Source organism: Pongo pygmaeus, chromosome 4, assembly GCF_028885625.2.
Source record: "Pongo pygmaeus isolate AG05252 chromosome 4, NHGRI_mPonPyg2-v2.0_pri, whole genome shotgun sequence".
In the NCBI taxonomy this organism is placed as follows: domain Eukaryota; kingdom Metazoa; phylum Chordata; class Mammalia; order Primates; family Hominidae; genus Pongo; species Pongo pygmaeus.
Window position 1 is genome coordinate 75,117,810 of NC_072377.2, and position 19,338 is coordinate 75,137,147.

The 19,338-nt window shown below is 38.8% G+C and overlaps 1 protein-coding gene across 1 annotated transcript in view; it reads left to right on the forward strand.

Moving 5' to 3' along the window:
• The window catches only part of BDP1 (B double prime 1, subunit of RNA polymerase III transcription initiation factor IIIB), a 112,900-nt gene that overhangs the window by 37,635 nt on the left and 55,927 nt on the right, over positions 1-19,338 (forward strand). The window contains exons 12-17 of the mRNA XM_054489897.2: positions 937-1,084; positions 5,198-5,356; positions 7,214-7,370; positions 11,484-11,575; positions 12,520-12,712; positions 14,564-14,694. Of these exons, the coding sequence (XP_054345872.1) occupies positions 937-1,084; positions 5,198-5,356; positions 7,214-7,370; positions 11,484-11,575; positions 12,520-12,712; positions 14,564-14,694 (880 nt within the window). The remainder of the gene's footprint in view (positions 1-936; positions 1,085-5,197; positions 5,357-7,213; positions 7,371-11,483; positions 11,576-12,519; positions 12,713-14,563; positions 14,695-19,338) is intronic.

The window sequence follows — 19,338 nt, forward strand, 5'->3', positions numbered from 1 at the left end:
AGGGGTTAGTTCCTATAAAAGAACTAGTGGAATATGTATTCCTTCCCTTTTTCTTTTTTACTCTTTGAATGCAAACATATTGCCACTTATGAGTTGCTTGGGGATGAGGGCTAAGAGTTTGAGGGGGAGTCTTGGTCCCTTTCCTTAAGAGTTCATATGTAGATTATTTAAAGCTGATAACCAAGGAAAAGGTAGGAGCAGACCAGAAGAACCTTTCTATAAAATTTATGTTTTCTGTAGTTCAGATGTACCCATCTGATTTTAATAAAAGAGTACTGGTAGCTAACATAGTATGCTTTGTAGGCATCACAATATTATGCTCTTTTTTGGCTTATTGGAGTCATTACGTATAATGCAGAACAGCTTAATGATTCACAACCAGGTTTTAGAAATCAAACAGACCTTGCTTTAAATTCCAGCTTTTTTACTTGCTTAAGTATTGCACTGGGAAAGTTACTTAAGATCTCTGAACTCAGGGGGTTCTCTATGAGGTTAATATTAATATCTTTTAATGGGATTGTTTCAAGTATTAAATGAGATAATGCATCTGATGGACTTAAGGGTTCCTGCCGCTTAGTAAGTACTTAATAAATGATAGCTATTACTGTGTTACTAATTAGTATACTTCTGAAGGAGCAAAAGAATAGTTAAGTCAACTTTTAGTTTCCTTACTTGACATATAAAATAAGCCACTTTAAATACTTAGAATTTAAGATAAAAGGAAGATGCTACAAACTGCCCAAGAAGCTTGAGCTGATTCTCATATATGTTAAGTTTTTATTATGGTCTAAAAATAAGATGTGTCTTGCAAATAGGGACTTGAATGTTGATTAAGGTTTTGTAGGAAAAGACAGTGTTATAGGTAAATTCCTTTGTGCTTTAAAAAAGATGTTTTTGCTGTCATTTTTTAGAATAACATGCATTTTGTATTTGTAGATAAATGTCAGGCTATAAGGCCCGAGCTAAAGGAAGGTGAATGCAGTAAGGAGCAGATGCTTTCCTGCACACAAAACATAGATGGCATTGTGGGTTTTGCCTCCACTGAAAAAGTTGAGAAAAGAACTGACCCCATCCTTTCATTAAGGTATTTTCTGTGTCTTTTCTGGTTTTATCCACATCTGTTGATTACTGAGACAGGAGTGTTGAAGTCTCCATCTGTAACTGTGGATTTGCCTGTTTATTTTTTTCAGTTCTATTTGTTTTTGCTCCCTATATTTTGAAGCTCTGTTGTTAGGTGTGTACATATCTAGGATTGTTTTGTCTTGGTGAAATTCCCTTTATCATTATGTACTATCCTTCTGGTATTGCTCTTTTTTTCTGATGTTTACTTTGCCATTGTAGCTTTCTTTTGGTTGGCGTTTGCATGGGTTTATAATTTTCTATAATGATTTTCTCTATCTTTGGTTTTCATTAGTTTAAATGTGATGTGTCCTGCTGTGTGTGTGTGTGTTTTTAAATTTTAATTTGTAATATAAAATCATGAGATTTACCCTCAATAGATTTTTTATGTGTACTATACAGTGTTGTTAACTATAGGCACAGTGTTGTATGGCTGATCTCTGGAATTTTTTTTTACCTTGCATAACTGCACCTCTATACCTATTGAACAGCAACTCTCATTTCCTCCGCCTCCCAGCCCTTGGCAATCATGATTCTTTCTTTGTTTTGTTTTGTTTTTGAGATGGGGTCAGTCTCTGTCACCCAGGCTGGAGTGCAGTGGCACGATCTCAGCTCACTGCAACTTCTACCTCCCAGGCTCAAGCAATCCTCCCATCTCAGCCTTCTGAGAAGCTGGGACCACAGGCATGCACCACCACACCTGGATAATTTCTTGTATTTTTGGTAGAGACGGGGTTTCACCATTTTGCTCAGGCTAGTCTTGAACTGAGCTCAGGTGATCCACCTGCCCTGGCCTCCCAAAGTGCTGGGATTACAGGTGTGAGTCACAGCGCCCGGCCTCATGCAGTATTTTTCTTTCCGTGACTGGCTTATTTCACTTAATGTAATGTCCTCAAGGTTCATCCATGGTGTAGCATATGAGAAGATTTCCTTTTTTATGAGCAAATAATATTCCAGTACATGTATAGACCACATTTTCTTTATGGACATTTAGGTTGTTTTTGTCTGTTGTCATCACTGAACATGGGAGTGCAAATATCTCTTTGAGATCCTGATTTCAGTTCTTGTGGATAAATACCCAGAAGTGGGGTTGCTAGATCATATGGTAGTTCTACTTTTAATTTTTTGAGGACCCTCCATACTGTTTCTAATAGCGGGTACACCATTTTACATAACCACCAACAATGTACAGGGTTCCAGTTTTTTTCACATCTTCTTCAATACTTGTTATCTTTTATTTTATTAATAATGTCCTTCTGAACAGGTAGAAGGTGGTTTCTTACGGTTGTTTTGATTTGCATTTCCCGGATAATTATTGAGTTGAGCATCTTTCATAGCTGTTAGCCATTTGTGTATATCTTCTTTGGAGGCATGTCTATTCAGGTCCTGTGCCCAATTTTTTAATTAGGTTATTTTCTTTTTTGCTATTGAGTTTTGAGAATTATTTATATAGTTTGGATTTTAGGCCCTTATCAGAAATATGATTTACACATTTTCTGCCATTCCATAGGTTGCCTTTTCACTCTGCTGTTTCCTTTGGTGTACAGAAGTTTTTTAGTTCAATGTAGTCCCATTTGTCTAATTTTGCTTTTGTTGCCTATACTTTTGGTGTCATATCTAAAAAGCTATTGCCAACAACAAACTTAAAGCTGTTTACTATTTTTAAGCATACAATTTAGTGGCATTATTTACATTTACATTGTTGTGCAGCCATCAGCACTATTTCTAAAGCTATTTTATCACTGCAAACAGAAAACCTGTACCCATTATGCAGTAATTCCTCATTCTCCCCTCCCTGCAACCACTGATAATCTCTAATCTGCTTTCTGTTTCTCATCCAAGTATTAATCAGGACCAGACTTGCCTAGTTTGAGATCAAATTAGGCTCACTGAGAGCGGTAAGGATGTAGACAGCTTTCTGTCTCTATGACTCTGTCTAATCTAGATATTCACATAAGTGGAATCATGTGCTATTTCTCATAGTTGTTTGTTCCTAGGTGACAGATAATCTAAAATGCATCTTCAGAGATACACCTAATTTCATAAACTACACAAAACTGTACTCATGACTTTTTCTAATTTTTAAAATAATTAAAAAATGTTGTGACAGGGTCTTACTCTGTTGCTCAGGCTAGAGTGTAGTAGCGTGATCACAGCTCACCACAACCTTGAACTCTTGGGCTCAAATGATTCTATCACCTCAGCATCTCGAGTAGCTGGGACTGCAGTCATGGGACACCATGACTGGCTAATTTTAAAAACATTTTTTAGTAGAGATGTTTTCCAGGCTGGTCTCAAACTCCTGGGCTCAAGCAATCCTCGCACCTCAGCATGAGCCACTGTGTCTCGCCCTAACTTTTCTAATTTAGGGGAAAAACAACCTTGTAATGACTGTTAAAGTCCCAGTTGGTTTTGGAAAACAAAGATTCTAAATTTAGAAAAGATTCTAAAATTGTCATGTACACAAGAACAAAGGCTCAAGATGGTAAAGACAGTTTTAAAAAACACCAACTTTGGAGAGGGACTGTCTAGACTAATTTTCGAACTAGAGTAACTAAAGCAGCATGGTATTGGTACAGGGTTAGATGAATTGACTCAGTGGAACTGAATATAGAGTTTGGGAAGAGACATTTAGGAATCTGTTATATGGCAGAGGTAGCTTTAGAAATTAGCAGGCAAAGATAGAACTAACTGTTCATTAGATTGAGCTGAGATTTGAAAAACATAATATTTGATCCTTGTGTTACCATATCCGCTAACTTCCTGATGGATTGAAGACTACATGTATAAAACAAATCTTTACAACTTTTAGAAGAAATGTAGAAAAAATCTTTGTAATGTGAAGGCCTCAGGTAAGACATTTCTATTAAGACATAGAAAACACAGACTTTAAAATATAAGATTGATAAGTTTAATGGTAGTAAAATTAAATACTTCTGTTAACAAATCCTCCATAAAGAAAAGGCAAGTTACTGATCGGGAGATTTTATGTGTAATATCTAGACAATAAAAATATGTAGAGAACTCTTGCTCATAAGTCAGGAAAACATAAACACCTAGTAGAAAAAATGAGCAAGAAAAAAAGAAAAAAAAAGGTATGGCTAAATGTGAATATGTGTTGAAATGGTCAGTGCGTGGCTATCAGTTATATTATTCTTAGTTGAAATTTATTTTGTGACAGAGTCTTGCTCTATCGCCCAGGCTGGAATGCCGTGGTGCAATCTCAGCTCACTGCAGCCTCGACTTCCTGGGCTTAAGCAATCCTCTCACCTCAGCCTTCTGAGTAGCTAGGACTACAGGCACGTGCTACCACACCTGGCTGATATTTCAAATATTTTTTAATATAGTAGTTCTCACTTTGCGTAGGACTATGTTAACTCAACTTGAGCTTATTGGAGCTGTGTCTTTGCTTTATTTGACTTTTGGTTACACAGTACCCTGCATAGCAAGGATTGCCTATATAAATTTTAATGAAAGCTAATTCCTAAATATTACTATTATTTTACGCATGTTTGATTTGTGAACCATATTTAATAATTTCTCATTTTGAAGCCTTTTTTTTTTTGAGACAGAGCTTTGCTCTGTCGCCCAGTCTGGAGTGCAGTGGTGTGATCTCCACCTCCCGGATTCAAGTGATTGTTTTGCCTCAGCCTCCTGAGTAGATGGGATTATAGGCCTGCACCACCATGCCCAGCTAGTTTTTGTATTTTTAGTAGAGACGGGGTTTAACCATGTTGGCCAGGATATTCCAAACTCCTGGCCTCAAGTGATCTGCCCGCCCTGGCCTCCCAAAGTGCTGGGATTACAGGCGTGAGCCACCTTGTCCGGCCTTCATTTTGAAACTTCTTGAGCATGTTCCTAAGCGTGTAAATTTGTGGCTGCTGCTTTCTCTGGAGGTACAGTTTTTATAACATGATGCAAGATGGATCACAGAAAAGCTAATGTAGCAGTTTGTATTACTCTATAATGTGAAGCAGCATCTTGCAAAATGGTGATTTTGTGTGTTTAAAATTTTTAAAAAATAATTATATATATCATTAGGAATTCTTTTCTCTCTGACATATTTTCATTTTTTAAGTAATCAACAAGATGCCACGTCAGTAGCAACTGAGTCTTCAGAATCAAGCACTTCAGATTTGCCTTCATTCGAAGTTGGAATTAGAGCATTGTGTGAGGTGAATAATGCTGAGGGTAGTTGTATAGAAGAAAGAAATGTTGACCTAAAAAATAATTCACTGTAAGTATTTTATACGTTAGGATTTATTTATAAAATTTTGATAAGGTTCTTAAATGATAATAATGTTGCTTCATTTAGGGATTCAAGGGGATTATTAATACATACTTTATTAATAGTAGAGGGAATCATTTAATATATAATTATACTGTAGTCTGTTCAGAGTGTAACATCAGGTGTTTTACTTTATATTTCTTTGCAGAAAGATTCTCTTTCATATCTATTGTATAATAGTGATACGAATTTTAGGAAGGTGGTAACTTATGAAATTCTAAAACAATTTGGAAGCCTAAATATTTGCTGTGAGATTTTACTTTTACTTGGTTTATTTTTTATGCCTGGTGTCAAAATAATATTTTGATATTGGTGATTTCAAGGAAGTATATCTTCCAGTATGCAGATACTGGTTAAATTAGTATCTTCCCAAGAAACGATTAAAAGCATCATAAAAATCTCCCTTTGAAGAGATATCTGAAGGTTTTATACTTCCTTTTAATCTTCCTCATAATTCCTCATCTCATATGGGCTTAAAAGCTATTAATAGTTTATGGGCTGGGCGCAGTGGCTCACGCCTGTAATCCCAGCACTTTGGGAGGCTGAGGCGGGCGGATCAGGAGGTCAGGAGATTGAGACCATCCTGGCTAACACAGTGAAACCCTGTCTCTGCTAAAAATACAAAAAATTAGCTGGGTGTGGTGGCATGCACCTGTAGTCCCAGCTACTTGGGAGGCTGAGGCAGGAGAATGGCGTGAATCTGGGAGGCAGAACCTGCAGTGAGCTGAGATCACGCCACTGCACTCCAGCCTGGGCGACAGAGCGAGACTCCGTCTCAAAAAAAAAAAAAAGAAAGCTATTCAGTTCATAAATTCTTATTTTTCAGTAAAGTACTGTCACAATGGAAATCAAACTTAAAAATCAAAATGTCAGTCTTTGAAATAGACAATACATTCATAAGGTTCAAACATCGAAAAGTATAAAAAGGTATGATTGAGCTCTCCCTCACACACACATACACATTTAAACATTTATGAATTTTTTTTTTTTTTGAGACAGGGTTGCACTCTGTTGCCCAGGCAGGAGTGCAGTGGTGTGATCATAGCTCACTGCAACCTCGACCTCCCAGGCTTAGGTGATCCTCCCACCTTAGTCTCCCAAGTAGCTGGGACTATAGGTGCTCACCACCACATCCAGAGACGGAGTCTTGCTCTTGTCACCCAGGCTGGAGTGCAGTGGCACCATCTTGGCTCACTGCAACCTCCGCCTCCTGGGTGCACGGGATTCACCTGCCTCAGCCTCCCAAGTAGCTGGGACTACAGGCACATGCCGCCATGCATGGCTAATTATTGTATTTTTAGTAGAAACGGGGTTTCACCATGTTTGCCAGGCTGGTCTCGAACTCCTGACCTCAGGTGATTCACCTGCCTTGGCCTCCCAAAGTGCTGGGATTATAGGCGTGAGCCACTGCTCCCGGCCTTCCCATCATCATTTAATCTTACTTAATATTTCTTAAGTTTTATCCTCACTGTATTGTATTGCATTTCATCTTATCCTCCCTATTATGAGTTGCTACCTTCAATATATGCCAAAATCATGTCTATTTTGAAGTCATTTTCTGGATTTTAAATTTGTTTCATTTACCTGTTTATTCATATATTAGTACCACACTGTTTTAATTACTGATGATGAATGGTGTATTTTTAATATCAGATAGAACAAGTTAGTCTCTTTAAGTTTTCTTTGCTACTCTTGTTCTAAGTAAGCTCTTAAAGGAGTTCTTCCTAGTTCTCAGTAGGTTATTTTAGAAGTTCATTTGGACATGACTGCATGTTTGATGCTATTTAAATAATGTTAATTTTTCAGGGAAATTGATCAAACAGAAAATGTTAAACCAATGTTGAGAGGTCGCTTCCAGAGACCTAAACCCAATTTGTCAAGGGCTGGGAAGAAATCAGTTCTTTCACAAGGCAAAACAGAGGCAGAGAGCAAGAATTCACATTCAAAAACTTCAGTTGAAAAGGTATGGGGTAAGAGATTTCATGGAAATTAAAATTATAAAAATTTTCTTTAGATAGTTGGGAATAAAAGTTGTTGACTTGAAATTACAAAGTACTGTTACTGATATTAAAACAGATACAAGAACTTACATTAACATTAGATTTGTTCGTATCTTACTAGTGTCCTGTTTACACATTTTCTTTAACCTGGGATGTAATCATTTCAGATATCCTCAGTGGTGATAAATCTGTCTTCTGTTTACTTATATAAAATTTTTATTTAAAATATTTCATAAACCAGCTATATATTAAATTATGCCCGCAACATTCTCATCTACCCACAGGCAGTCACATTTCTGTTTGTCTTTTACAAACTTTCTGTTTGTTTTTTCTGAGACAGGGTCTTGCTCTATTGCCCAGGCAACAGAGTCCAGGAGTGCAATGGCACTATTATGGCTCTCTGCAGCCTCGAAATCCTGAGCTCAAGTGATTCTCCCACATCACCCTCCCCAGTAGCTGGGACTACAGGTGTGTGCAACCAAACCCAGACAATTTTTTTTTTTTTTTTGAGACGGAGTCTCGCTGTCTCCTAGGCTGGAGTGCAGTGACGTGATCTCGGCTCACTGCAAGCTCTGCCTCCCAGGTTCACGCCATTCTCCTGCCTCAGCCTCCTGAGTAGCTGGGACTACAGGTGCCCACCACCATGCCCGGCTAATTTTTTGTATTTTTGGTAGAGATGGGGTTTCACCGTGTTAGCCAGGATGGTCTCGGTCTCCTGACCTCGTGATCCGCCTGCTTTGGCCTCCCAAAGTGCTGGGATTACAGGCGTGAGCCACCGCACCAGGCCTAATTTTCTGTTTTAAGTTAGCAAAAATTAGGAATGGAGTCTCACTATGTTCACCAGGCTGGTTTCTAACTCCTGGCCTCAAGTGATTGTCCTGCCTCAGCTTCCCAATGTGCTGGGGTTATAGGCATGGGCCAGCTCACCTGGTCAATAAATTTCTTTATTCATTTTCTTTCTTTATTTCTTTTTTTTGAGATGGAGTCTTGCTCTGTTGCCCAGGCTGGAGTGCAGTGGCACGATCTTGGCTCACTGCAGCCTCCGCCTCCCAGGTTCAAGCAATTCTTCTGCCTCAGTCTCCCAAGTAGCTGGGATTACAGACATGTGCCACCACACCTGGCTAATTTTTGTATTTTTAGTAGAGACAGGGTTTCACCTTGTTGGCCAGGCTGGTCTTGAACTCCTGACCTGATGTGATCCACCTGCCTCAGCCTCCCAAAGTGCTGGGATTACAGGCGTGAGCCACCACACCTGCCCTCTTTTTTTTTTGATATAGGGTCTCGCCCAGTCGCACAGGCTGGAGTGCAATGGCATGATCCTGGCTCACTGCAGCCTCTGTCTCCCAGGTTCAAACTATTCTCGTGCCTCAGCCTCCTAAGTAGCTGGGATTGCAGGCATGCGCCACCACGCCCAGCTAATTTTTGTATTTTCAGTTGAGACGAGGTTTTGTCACGTTGGCCAAGCTTGTCTTGAATTCCTGACCTCAAGTGATCCGTGTGCGTTGGCCTCTCAGAATGCTGGGATGACAGGCGTGAGGGCACCATGCCTGGCCAGTAACTTTATCTATGTATGCACATGTTTCTATAATTTTTAACCATACTGTGTATAATATTTAAAACCTTTTTCTTTTCTTTGTTTTGTTTTTGAGACGGAGTCTCGCCCTGTCGCCCAGGCTGTGGTGTGATGGCGTGATCTTGGCTCACTGCAACCTCTGCCTCCTGGGTTCAAGCGATTCTCCTGCCTCAGCCTTCCAAGTAGCTGAGATTACAGGCGCGTGCCTCTATGCCCAGCCAATTTTTGTATTTTTAGTAGAGACTAGGTTTCACCATATTGAGCCACTGCGCCCTGCCAAAACCTTTTTCAGCTGACCACAGTGGCGCACACCTGTAATCCCAGCACTTTGGGAGGCCAAGGCTGGCGGCTTACTTTAGGTCAGGAGTTTGAAACCAGCCTGGCCAACATGGCGAAATCCCATCTCTACTAAAAATACAAAAAAATTAGCTGGACATTGTGACACACGCTTGTAATCCCAACTACTTGGGAGTTTGAGGCAAGAGAACCACTTGTACCCAGAAGGGAATAGGTTGCATTGAGCCAAGATTGCACCACTGCACTCCAGCTTGGGCAACAGAGCAAAACTCTGTCTCAAAAAAATAAAAAAATTTAAAAAACCCTTTTCCTCTGAAACTATTAATTTACACTTTTTTGGGTCCAATTGATCTTTTTAATAGCTGCATCATGTTAACATGTTATTGATTTACCTAATCAGTTCTCTACTAATGGATGTTCAGATTGTTTCTATTTTTGTTTGTTTTTTTTAACTCTTGTACATTAGAAGCAAACGATTTTGTAAGTAAGGCTTTCTCAAGGAAACAAAGTATAAATTTCTAGAGACGGGTGGGATCCTTGGGTCAAATAATGTTTTAAAATTTTTGTGATTCTTGTTATGCATTGTCTTTTGTTATTTGTTATTTTTATTACTTTAAAAAATTTTCTGGTATGTCTGAGTCTCCTGAATTGTTATGCATTGTCAAACTGACAGTCATAAATAATCTATTTACATTGCTAAATGAATCTGTTTCCTTATAACTTTTCCAGAATTCTATTGTTACAATTTTTTTTTTTTTAACTAAAACACTTTTTAAGATGTTGGTTTGCTTCTTTTCCTGTTTTGTGAAATATCTTTTATCATAATCTTTATAGTACAGTTATATTATTCTAATCTTATGTTTATTGAATTGTAGAAAATTTAGAAAATACAGATTCATGTAAAAGTTAAAACAAAAATTAGTTGTAATTTTTTTCTTTACCTTTATTTCTTTGAAGTGTTGTAATCTTGTTTCTTTTTTTTTTGGAGGTTTAGTTTCGCTCTTGTTGCCCCAGCTGGAGTGCATAGTGTGATTTCGGCTCACAGCAACCTCCGCCTCCTGGGTTCGGGTGATTCCCCTGCCTCAGCCTCCTGAGTGGCTGGGATTACAGGCATGCGCCACCATGCCCGGCTAATTTTTTGTATATTTAATAGAAACAGGGTTTCACCATGTTAGCCAGGCTGCTCTCGAACTTCTGACCTCAGGTGATCCACCTGCCTCAGCCTCCGAAAGTGCTGGGATTATAGGCGTGAGCCACCATGCCCAGCCATTCCTTTTAATATTTGTAATTTCATTATTCCCATGCAACCAATCTTTTCACATATCTCCTTACAGATTTTCTTTTACATAGCTGAATCATGGTTTCAATACAGTTTTGTATCCTTTGGTAATTAACATTTCAGAAATATTTTTCTGAAGTATTTAGTGTGATTCCATTTTTGTTAAAAAAAAAAATGTACACCAGGTGTGGTGGCTCACACCTGTAAGCCCAGCCCTTTCGGAGGCTGAGGCGGGCTAATCACTTGAGCCCAGGAATTTGAAACAAGCCTGGGCAACATGGCAAGATCCGGTCTGTACAAAAAATGAAAAAATTAGCTGGGCATAGTGTGCACCTGTAGTCCCAGCTACTCAGGAGGCTGAGGTGGGAGGATCACCTGAGCCTCAGGGGTCAAGGCTGCAGTGAGCTATGATCATGACACTGTACTCTAGCTTGGGCGACAGAGCATGACCCTATCTCAAAAAAAAAAAAAAAATTCTCATCTGCATTTAGGATTTTTAGAAAATCTCCTCTAGTTAGAAGTACAAAATATGAAGTTCTTATTTATTTATTTATTTATTGAGATGGAGTCTCACTCTGTCACCCAGGCTGGAGTATAGTGGCGTGACCTCAGCTCACTGCAACCTCTACCTCTTGCATTCAAGGAATTCTCCTGCCTTAGCTTCCCAAGTAACTGGGACTACAGGCACACGCTGCCATGCCTGGCTAATTTTTTGTATTTTAGTAGAGACAGTTTCACCATGTTCCCCAGGCTGGTCTTGAACTCCTGAGCTCAGGCAATCCACCTACCTTGGCCTCCCAAAGTGCTAGGATTACAGCCTTGAGCCACCGTGCCTGGCCAGTTCTGTTGTTTTAATTTCCATTTATTTATTACAAAGTTTGAACTGTTTATTGTAAGTAGATAAATTGTAGCAAATTAAATTCACAGAACCACGTGGAAAAAGATAAAATGAATACATTGGACATTTTGAGAATGGAGACTACAGAGAGAGAGAATCCAGAAGCTGAAACTTTATCTATGTGAGTATCCAGGAAGTAGTAAAAAAAAAAAAAAAAAAAAAGTAACTCTTAGGAATGATGGTAATAATTTGTTTTCTACTTAGTAAGGTCTGAATTTAATTTTCAAGCAGCATACTTTAAGTTCATTTTCAACCATAGGTGGTTTTGAAACATTCATAATACTCTGTCTGCTTGATATTGCTTATATAAATTTTATGAGTCTATTGAGTTAGCCATTACATTTGAATGTTTACAATATATGCCCCTGGATGATTTTATTTATACTAAGAGATTTTAAAAGGGAATATTTAACTTGAAATGGAAATCTAAAATAGAATGTGAACCTGACTGGTGGATTCTGGGCTCTTCCAGGAGTTACCATTTATACCATGGTTTGGGACTAATCCCCTGGAGTTCTATATTATTCTATAGTATCCTTAGTCAGGAGTAGTATTCTATGCTTGGCAGATGTAGATTTTTCCAATTTTGTAATAAAATTCTATTTAAAAGTGCTTTTTCAAGACGGCTTCCAGGATTATGTCTTTTTTTTCTCTCTCTTTTTTTTTTTTTTGAGATGGAATCTTGCTCTGTCGCGTAGTGGTGCAGTCTCTGCTCACTGCAACCTCTGCTTCCCGGGTTCAAGCGATTCTTCTGCCTCAGCCTCCCAAGTAGCTGATATTACAGGCACCCACCACCATGCCTGGCTAATTTTTGTATTTTTAGTAGAGACGGGTTTAACCATGTCGGCCAGGCTGGTCTCGAACTTCTGACCTCAAATGATCCGCCCGCCTCGGCCTCCCAAAGTGCTGGGATTACAGGTGTGAGCCACCGCGCCCGGGCGGATTATGTCTTTTCAGGAAACTTGTGAATTATTTCATATTCCAAATGGTTTACTTTTTCATGCCAGGGAGAAGGAAATTGGTGACTTCAAAATAAACATTAATTTTATTTCTTTGTGGTTCTAGTTTGGGTGAAAAAAATTGTCTGCAGGAAGGGAGTCAACTAAAGGCTTTAAGACCTGCACAAGTGAGGGGCCGATTGCAAAAGCCAAAGCCAAATGTAGGTAAAGCTGCTGAAAGAAAAGAAATTCTCATATCACAGGAAGAAATTGGGGCCAATGTAGAGAAGAATGAAAATGAATCCTGTGCTGATAGAGATGTAAGTACTCTGATTCCTCCTCACATTTTTCTTAAGCAAGTACATGAGGCTTAATATAAGCTTCCCTTCACCCACATACTTACATACATACATACATACATACATACATACATACATACATTTATTTATTTATTTATGACGGAGTCTTGCTCTGTCACCCAGGCTGGAATGCAGTGGTGCTATCTTGCCTCACTGCAACCTCTGCCACCCAGGTTCAAGTGATTCTCCTGCCTCAGCCACCTGAGATCACGCCACTGCACTCCAGCCTGGGCGACAGAGCATGACTCTGTCTCAAAAAAAAAAAAAAAAATTCACACGATCTATAATGTTTTTGTATTTTTAGTTGTGCGACTACAGTCTCACACCACCACGCCTGGCTAATCTTTGTATTTTTAGTAGAGACGGTGTTTTGCCATATTGGCCAGGCTGGTCTCAAACTCCTGACCTCAGGTGATCCACCCGCCTTGGCCTCCCAAAGTGCTAGGATTACAGGCATAAGCCACTGTGCCCAACCCCTTTACCCCTTTTTAAAAACAGTACTGCACAATATGTGTGCGTCATTTATTACATTTTTGGTCGAAATCTCATAGCCAGCAGCTTTGCTAGTTGTAAAGCCATTTTAGATTTTGGGCATTTACATGATAGATAATCCGTTTCACCTGACCTCATATTTGGACTTGCTTTTCCGTGTCACTTAGTGGATGTTTGAATTAATCTTTTGTTTTGAAGAGATAAGTACATATGTGAGTTTTAACATTGGCTTAAACAACATAAAGTGTTAAAAGCTCCCTAGTAAGATACAATTCCAAGAACAAAGACTGTGAATTTTAGATTATTTACATAGTCTTTGTGATAAAGATGAAAGTTGGCATGTTTTGAGATTTCAATTTCTTATAATTCCCATGGTATGTAGGCCAGGCATGGTGACTCATGCCTGAAATCCCAGCATTTTGGGAGGCGGAGGTGAGAGGATTGCTTGAGGCCAGGTGTCTGAGACCAGTCTGGGCGACATAGTGACACTCTGTCTCTACAAACAAAAATTTATTTTAATTAGCTGGGCTTGGTGGTGTGCTCCAGTGGTCCCAGCTACTTGGGAGGCTGAGGCAGGAGGATCAATTGAGCCCAGGAGTTCAAGCCTCCAGTGAGCTATCTATAATTATGCCGTTGCACTCCAGCGTGGGTGACAGAGTGAGACCCTGTCTTAAAAAAAAAAGATTCCGGCCAGGCGCAGTGGCTCATGCCTGTAATCCCAGCACTCTGGGAGGCCGAGGTGGGCTGATCACGAGGTCAGGAGATCGAGACCATCCTGGCTAACACGGTGAAACCCCATCTCTACTAAAAATACAAAAACATTAGCTGGGCGTGGTGGTGGGCGCCTGTAGTCCCAGCTACTCGGGAGGCTGAGGCAGGAGAATGGCATGAACCTGGGAGGTGGAGCTTGCAGTGAGCCGAGATCGCGCCACTGCACTCCAGCCTGGGCGACCGAGCAAGACTCCGTCTCAAAAAAAAAAAAAGAAAAAAAAAATTCCCGTGATCTATAATGCATTTATAGTAATCAAAAGAATTCAGAAAGATAGACCCCACAGGGGTATTTCTAACAGATGAAACCAAGGCAGTTACTTGTTTTTTGATTGGGAGGAAAAGAATGGGGCTTTAAGGTATCCTAAAAGGAGTAACTCATGAAATTTTCTAAGATAGCTAAAGAGAAAACATTAAAAGTATTTTAAAGTCACCATTTTATAATGTTGAATTTTTTACCATTTTATACTTAAATTGGACAACATTTTCAATGAAATCTGTTATGCCTCATTGTGAAACCTAAAACATTAGAAAAATTTGTTTGTTTTTAAGACTCCTCAACACATGGAAGATCAATCACATAAAGATTTTGAAGAGGAAGATGTCATATTACAGCCTGAGAAAAATGATTCTTTTCAAAATATGCAGCCAGATGAGCCCAAGGTTCTTAATGAATGTCTACGGTAAGCATCATTTTGTTGATATATAATCTTTGGATTTTGTAAAAAGTTTTAGAACTCAATCAGTTTTTTAAAACAGAAGCAATTTAGATGGATTTGTGGTCTGCGTATCTAGTTATGTAGTGTTTAAAAATATAACTTCACCTTTCAAGAAAATTTATGTTGTAACCTTTATGTGAATTTCTCAGATGGTTTGAAGAAAGCTACTCATCATAAATTAGTACTTGAGTTAACATGAGTAGCCTTATCACTTTATTTTATTTTATTTTACTTTTTATTTTTTGAGACAGAGTTTCACTCTTGTTGCCTGGGCTGGAGTATAATCTCAGCTCACTGCAACCACTGCTTCCCAGGTTCAAGCGATTCTCCTGCCTCAGCCTCCTGAGTAGCTGGGATTACAGGTGCCTGCCACCAAGCTCAGCTAATTTTTGTATTTTTAGTAGAAACAGGGTTTTACCATGTTGGCCAGGCTGGTCTCGAACTCCTGACCTCAAGTGATCCACCTGCCTCAGCCTCCTAAAGTGCTGGGATTACAGGTGTGAGCCATCACGCCCAGCCAGCTTTATCACTTAACATGCATATTAAAGTATATGTTTATGTTCAAATGTAAAATGCTACTTATTTTTAAAATATTTGTTTCTTTGGAATTAGATTGAGCACATATTGCCTTTATTTAAGATGTATAAATTTTATTTAAAACTTATGTATAGAAACCCATACTGCTTATAGTCAAAGTCTTTTCTAATTTTTATTTCTTCCTTGGAGGGTACCAAGCCAGGCTGATGGAATTACTGGTATACTATTTCAACTTTTCACTTTGGAAATGTTTAATGTGCGCAAAAGCACAGTAGTGGACTCCGTATACCTGATGTCCAGTTTCAGTAATTAATATTTTACCAGTCTTTACATTTAAAGGCTAGCCTATGCTATACTTTCTTACAGCTGTCTTAGCCTATTTAAATAGTACCTAGCTGGGCATGGTGGCTCATGTCTGTCTAGCTACATGGAAGGCTGAAGGAAGAGGATTGCTTGAGCCCAGGAATTAGAAGCTGCAGGGAGCTATGATTGGGCCACTTTACTCCAGCCAGGGCAACAAAGTGAGACAGACTCCTGTCCCTCCAAAAAAGAAAAGTACCTAACCTGAGAGTGAAAGCTAGATTTCCTGAACTACTTTAAAGATCTTTATTGGAAGACAAAAAAATTTCTCTATTTCTTGTTGCCTTCACTATTCCTTTGCTTCTTATTCCTCCCCACTGCCTGGATTATTTTACTAATGTGCACACAGTCTCTAGGTAGAAGTTTGTATGACTACATTGCTTGCTGCATATCTCTGATATGGATTTTAATTACAGATAGCTAACAAATTATTCTTTTTATTTATATTTTTTCAGTTTAAGCTAGAGTCTATTAATAGATACTGTGGCTTGGTAGAAAATTAAACTTTTCTGAATGGCCTCTGGGTTTTAGAACACTGATGGACACTGTAACTAATACTCAATCTGATCTCAACAACTTTCCTCTCCATGGGCAGTGTCATTTCTGCTTTGTCATGTGATCTTTCTAGCCTTTGAATCTCCAGAATCCTCAAAAGCAATTCTAAGATTCTGTGTTTTATCAAATTATACACCTGTCTATGTCTAACAGAAAGTTTTCCCCCTCCTCTACTCCAAATATGTTGGCCTGTTCAAGATGCTATGTAAGAGAGATGGTAGAAAAACAGTCTCTCAAAGAATGCATTAAAAATTCTTTAGGCTGGGCGTGGTGACTCACACCTATAATCCCAGCACTTTGGGAGGCTGAGACGGGAGGATCACTTGAGGCCAGGAACTCAAGACAAGCCTGGACAACATAGCAAGACCCCATCTCTATTAAAGAAAAGTTACTTTATTAGATAAACTAGTGAATATTTCTTTGAAATTTAATCTTCTAGGTTAATTTTGCATCTTATCTACTTCATATATATATTTTAAGTTTTTTGTCATGATTGGTGATGTTTGTTTGGAGGTTTATATATATATATATTTGAGACATATATATATTTGAAACACACACACACACACACACACACACACATATTTTTTTAAAGACAGGGACTTGCTCTGTCACCCAGGCTGGAGTGCAGTGTTGTGATCATGGCTCACTGCAGCCTTGACCTTTTGGGCTCAGTTGATCCTCTTGCCTCAGCTTCCCAAGTACCTGGGACTACAGGTGCATGCCATCACATCTGGCTAATTTTTAAATTTTTTTGTAGAGACAGGGTTTCGCCATGTTGCCCAGGCTGGTCTTGAACTCCTGGGCTGAAGGGATCCTCCTTCCTTGGCCTCCCAAAGTGCTGAGCCACCACACCTGGCCATGAATATTTTATAGATTCTTAAACTCTGTTTTAGAAAAACACATATGCAGACCTTAAAGCACATTTATAGTTTTGTGCTCATTCCATACCTTATTTTCTCCATTCATGATCCTCTTGTTTTGCCTTTCTTCTCAAATTTGTGATCTGAGGAAAGTTTGTAGATCCACTGTATATTTTAAGTTGAGAAATAATCTAGTTCAATTTTATATCTGATATCCAGTCTCAGATACTGCCCTTCAGTTAATTCTGTACTTCTTTTGTTACTTAGAAACAATCATTCTATTGCTTTGCTGGAATGGCAGTTTAAAAAATCTAAGCACATAGAATATAATTATAACATTGCATATCTGTATCTTACAATCTGAACTGTTATGGAAATAATGAAATTATTAATAGAGCCTTTGCTTCAAGCATTTATATGTTTAAATAATATGCCTATTTTCAAAATGTGACTTTATAAAGATAGTTTATCTCTTCCCATGATACCCAAACCAAGATTGCTAGCACAGTAATCTCACTAAAAGCTAGATGTTTCTGGATGGAGATGGAAAGTATCATAAATCAAAAAATGGAATGCGGTCCATTCAGGACTAATCAAATTAAATTTCCTTTATTGATTGCTATTAATTTTACATTTAACGTTGTCAATTGCTAAAGTTAATGATGGATATAAACACAAGTTATGTAAACAAGTACAATTTGAAAAGCAATCTTATTCCTAAGGACCTGTCTTACAGTATCAAGAATTGCATTATTGAAAGCAGTTATTTCAGTGAGGAAGGATAGTTTAGGACCTAAAGAAGTTGAAACAAGCAATAGCATACTTTTGTTGTTTTGTTTTTGTTTTTGTTTTTGTTTGAGACAGAGTCTTGCTCTGTTGCCCAGGCTGGAGTTCAGTGGCATGATCTTGGCTCACTGCAACCTTCGCCTCCTGGGTTCCAGCTATTTTCCTGCTTCAGCCTCCCATGTAGCTGAGATTACAGGCACGTGCCACCACGCCCTGCTAATTTTTGTATTTTGAGTAGAGACAGGGTTTCACCATGTTGGCCAGGCTGGTCTTGAACTCTTGACCTTAAGTGATCCGCCTGTCTCAGCCTTCCAAAATGCTGGGATTACAGGCTGAGCCACCATGCCCAGCCTAGCATACTTTTAAGTAAATCTTTTGCTTATTTGTTTTGTTTTTTGTTTGTGTGTTTTGAGACGGGATCTTGCTCTGTTGCCCAATCTGGAGTGCAGTGGCATGATCATGGCTTACTGCAGCCTCATCCTTCCTGGGCTCAGGTGATCCTCCCACCTCAGCCTCCTGAATAGCTGGGACTACAGGTGCACACCACCTCACTTGACTAATTTTGTTTTGTTTTTGTTTTTTTTGGTAGATATGGGATTTCTACCAAAAACTCCTGGGCTCAAGCCATCTGCTTCAGCCTCCTGAAGTGCTAGGAGTACAGGCATGAAGCATCATGCCCAGCTCAATACGTCTTTTTTTAAGCTGTTGAATGTGTAGTTATATACCTGTTCAGTCCGACATGGCCGAATAAATCTAATCTAGTGTTTCATTTGATCTAGCTTTTGCCCAATATTAATAACTTTTCCTAACCAGTCATTTAAAAGCCCTTTCATTTGTTTATATGTTTATTGATTTTACCATCTATTATAATAAACAGAAAGCAAAACAAAAAGTGGTGCTGCTTTTCTGGAGAGCAAGGTGCTTGTTTTGGATAGTGGTTGTGTGCCCAGTAGCATTCAGCAAAGTATTATTGTGTATTTAGTCTGTCCTTTTATTCTTTACTTATATTATGAAATAACAAGCTTTTAGAGAACTATCTGTATAGGAAATCTCATATAACATTGGTTTTAAAAGGTGAGGAGGGCAGACCTCATTTGTAGTCCTAAGATTTAATCTTAGTGAAGTCATACTTGTATCCAGGTATTTGAGGTGGTCAGGTCTATTATGGCAAAGCATTTGTCTGTGTAGAAGATAGAAGGGATGAAGAGGTAGAAATAGCAGACATACATCAATCTAGCTCCAATGCAGAGAACTGGAGAGTCTTTCCCAGTCAGTATTTACAAATGGTAGTGTGAATGACAATTGGAAAGACACTGTTAGGATCAAATAGCTTCTATAATGATTGACCTTACTAGATGTATATATTTAAACTTACTGCTGTGATTTCAAAAGGTGGGATTTTTTTTCTTTTAATTTTTAAAGTTTACCCAGAGATTCCTAGGGCTTCCTTAATTTTTTTGAATTTGAGAGTTTCTGGTGTTTCTGTAGTGATTTCTCAAACATCATC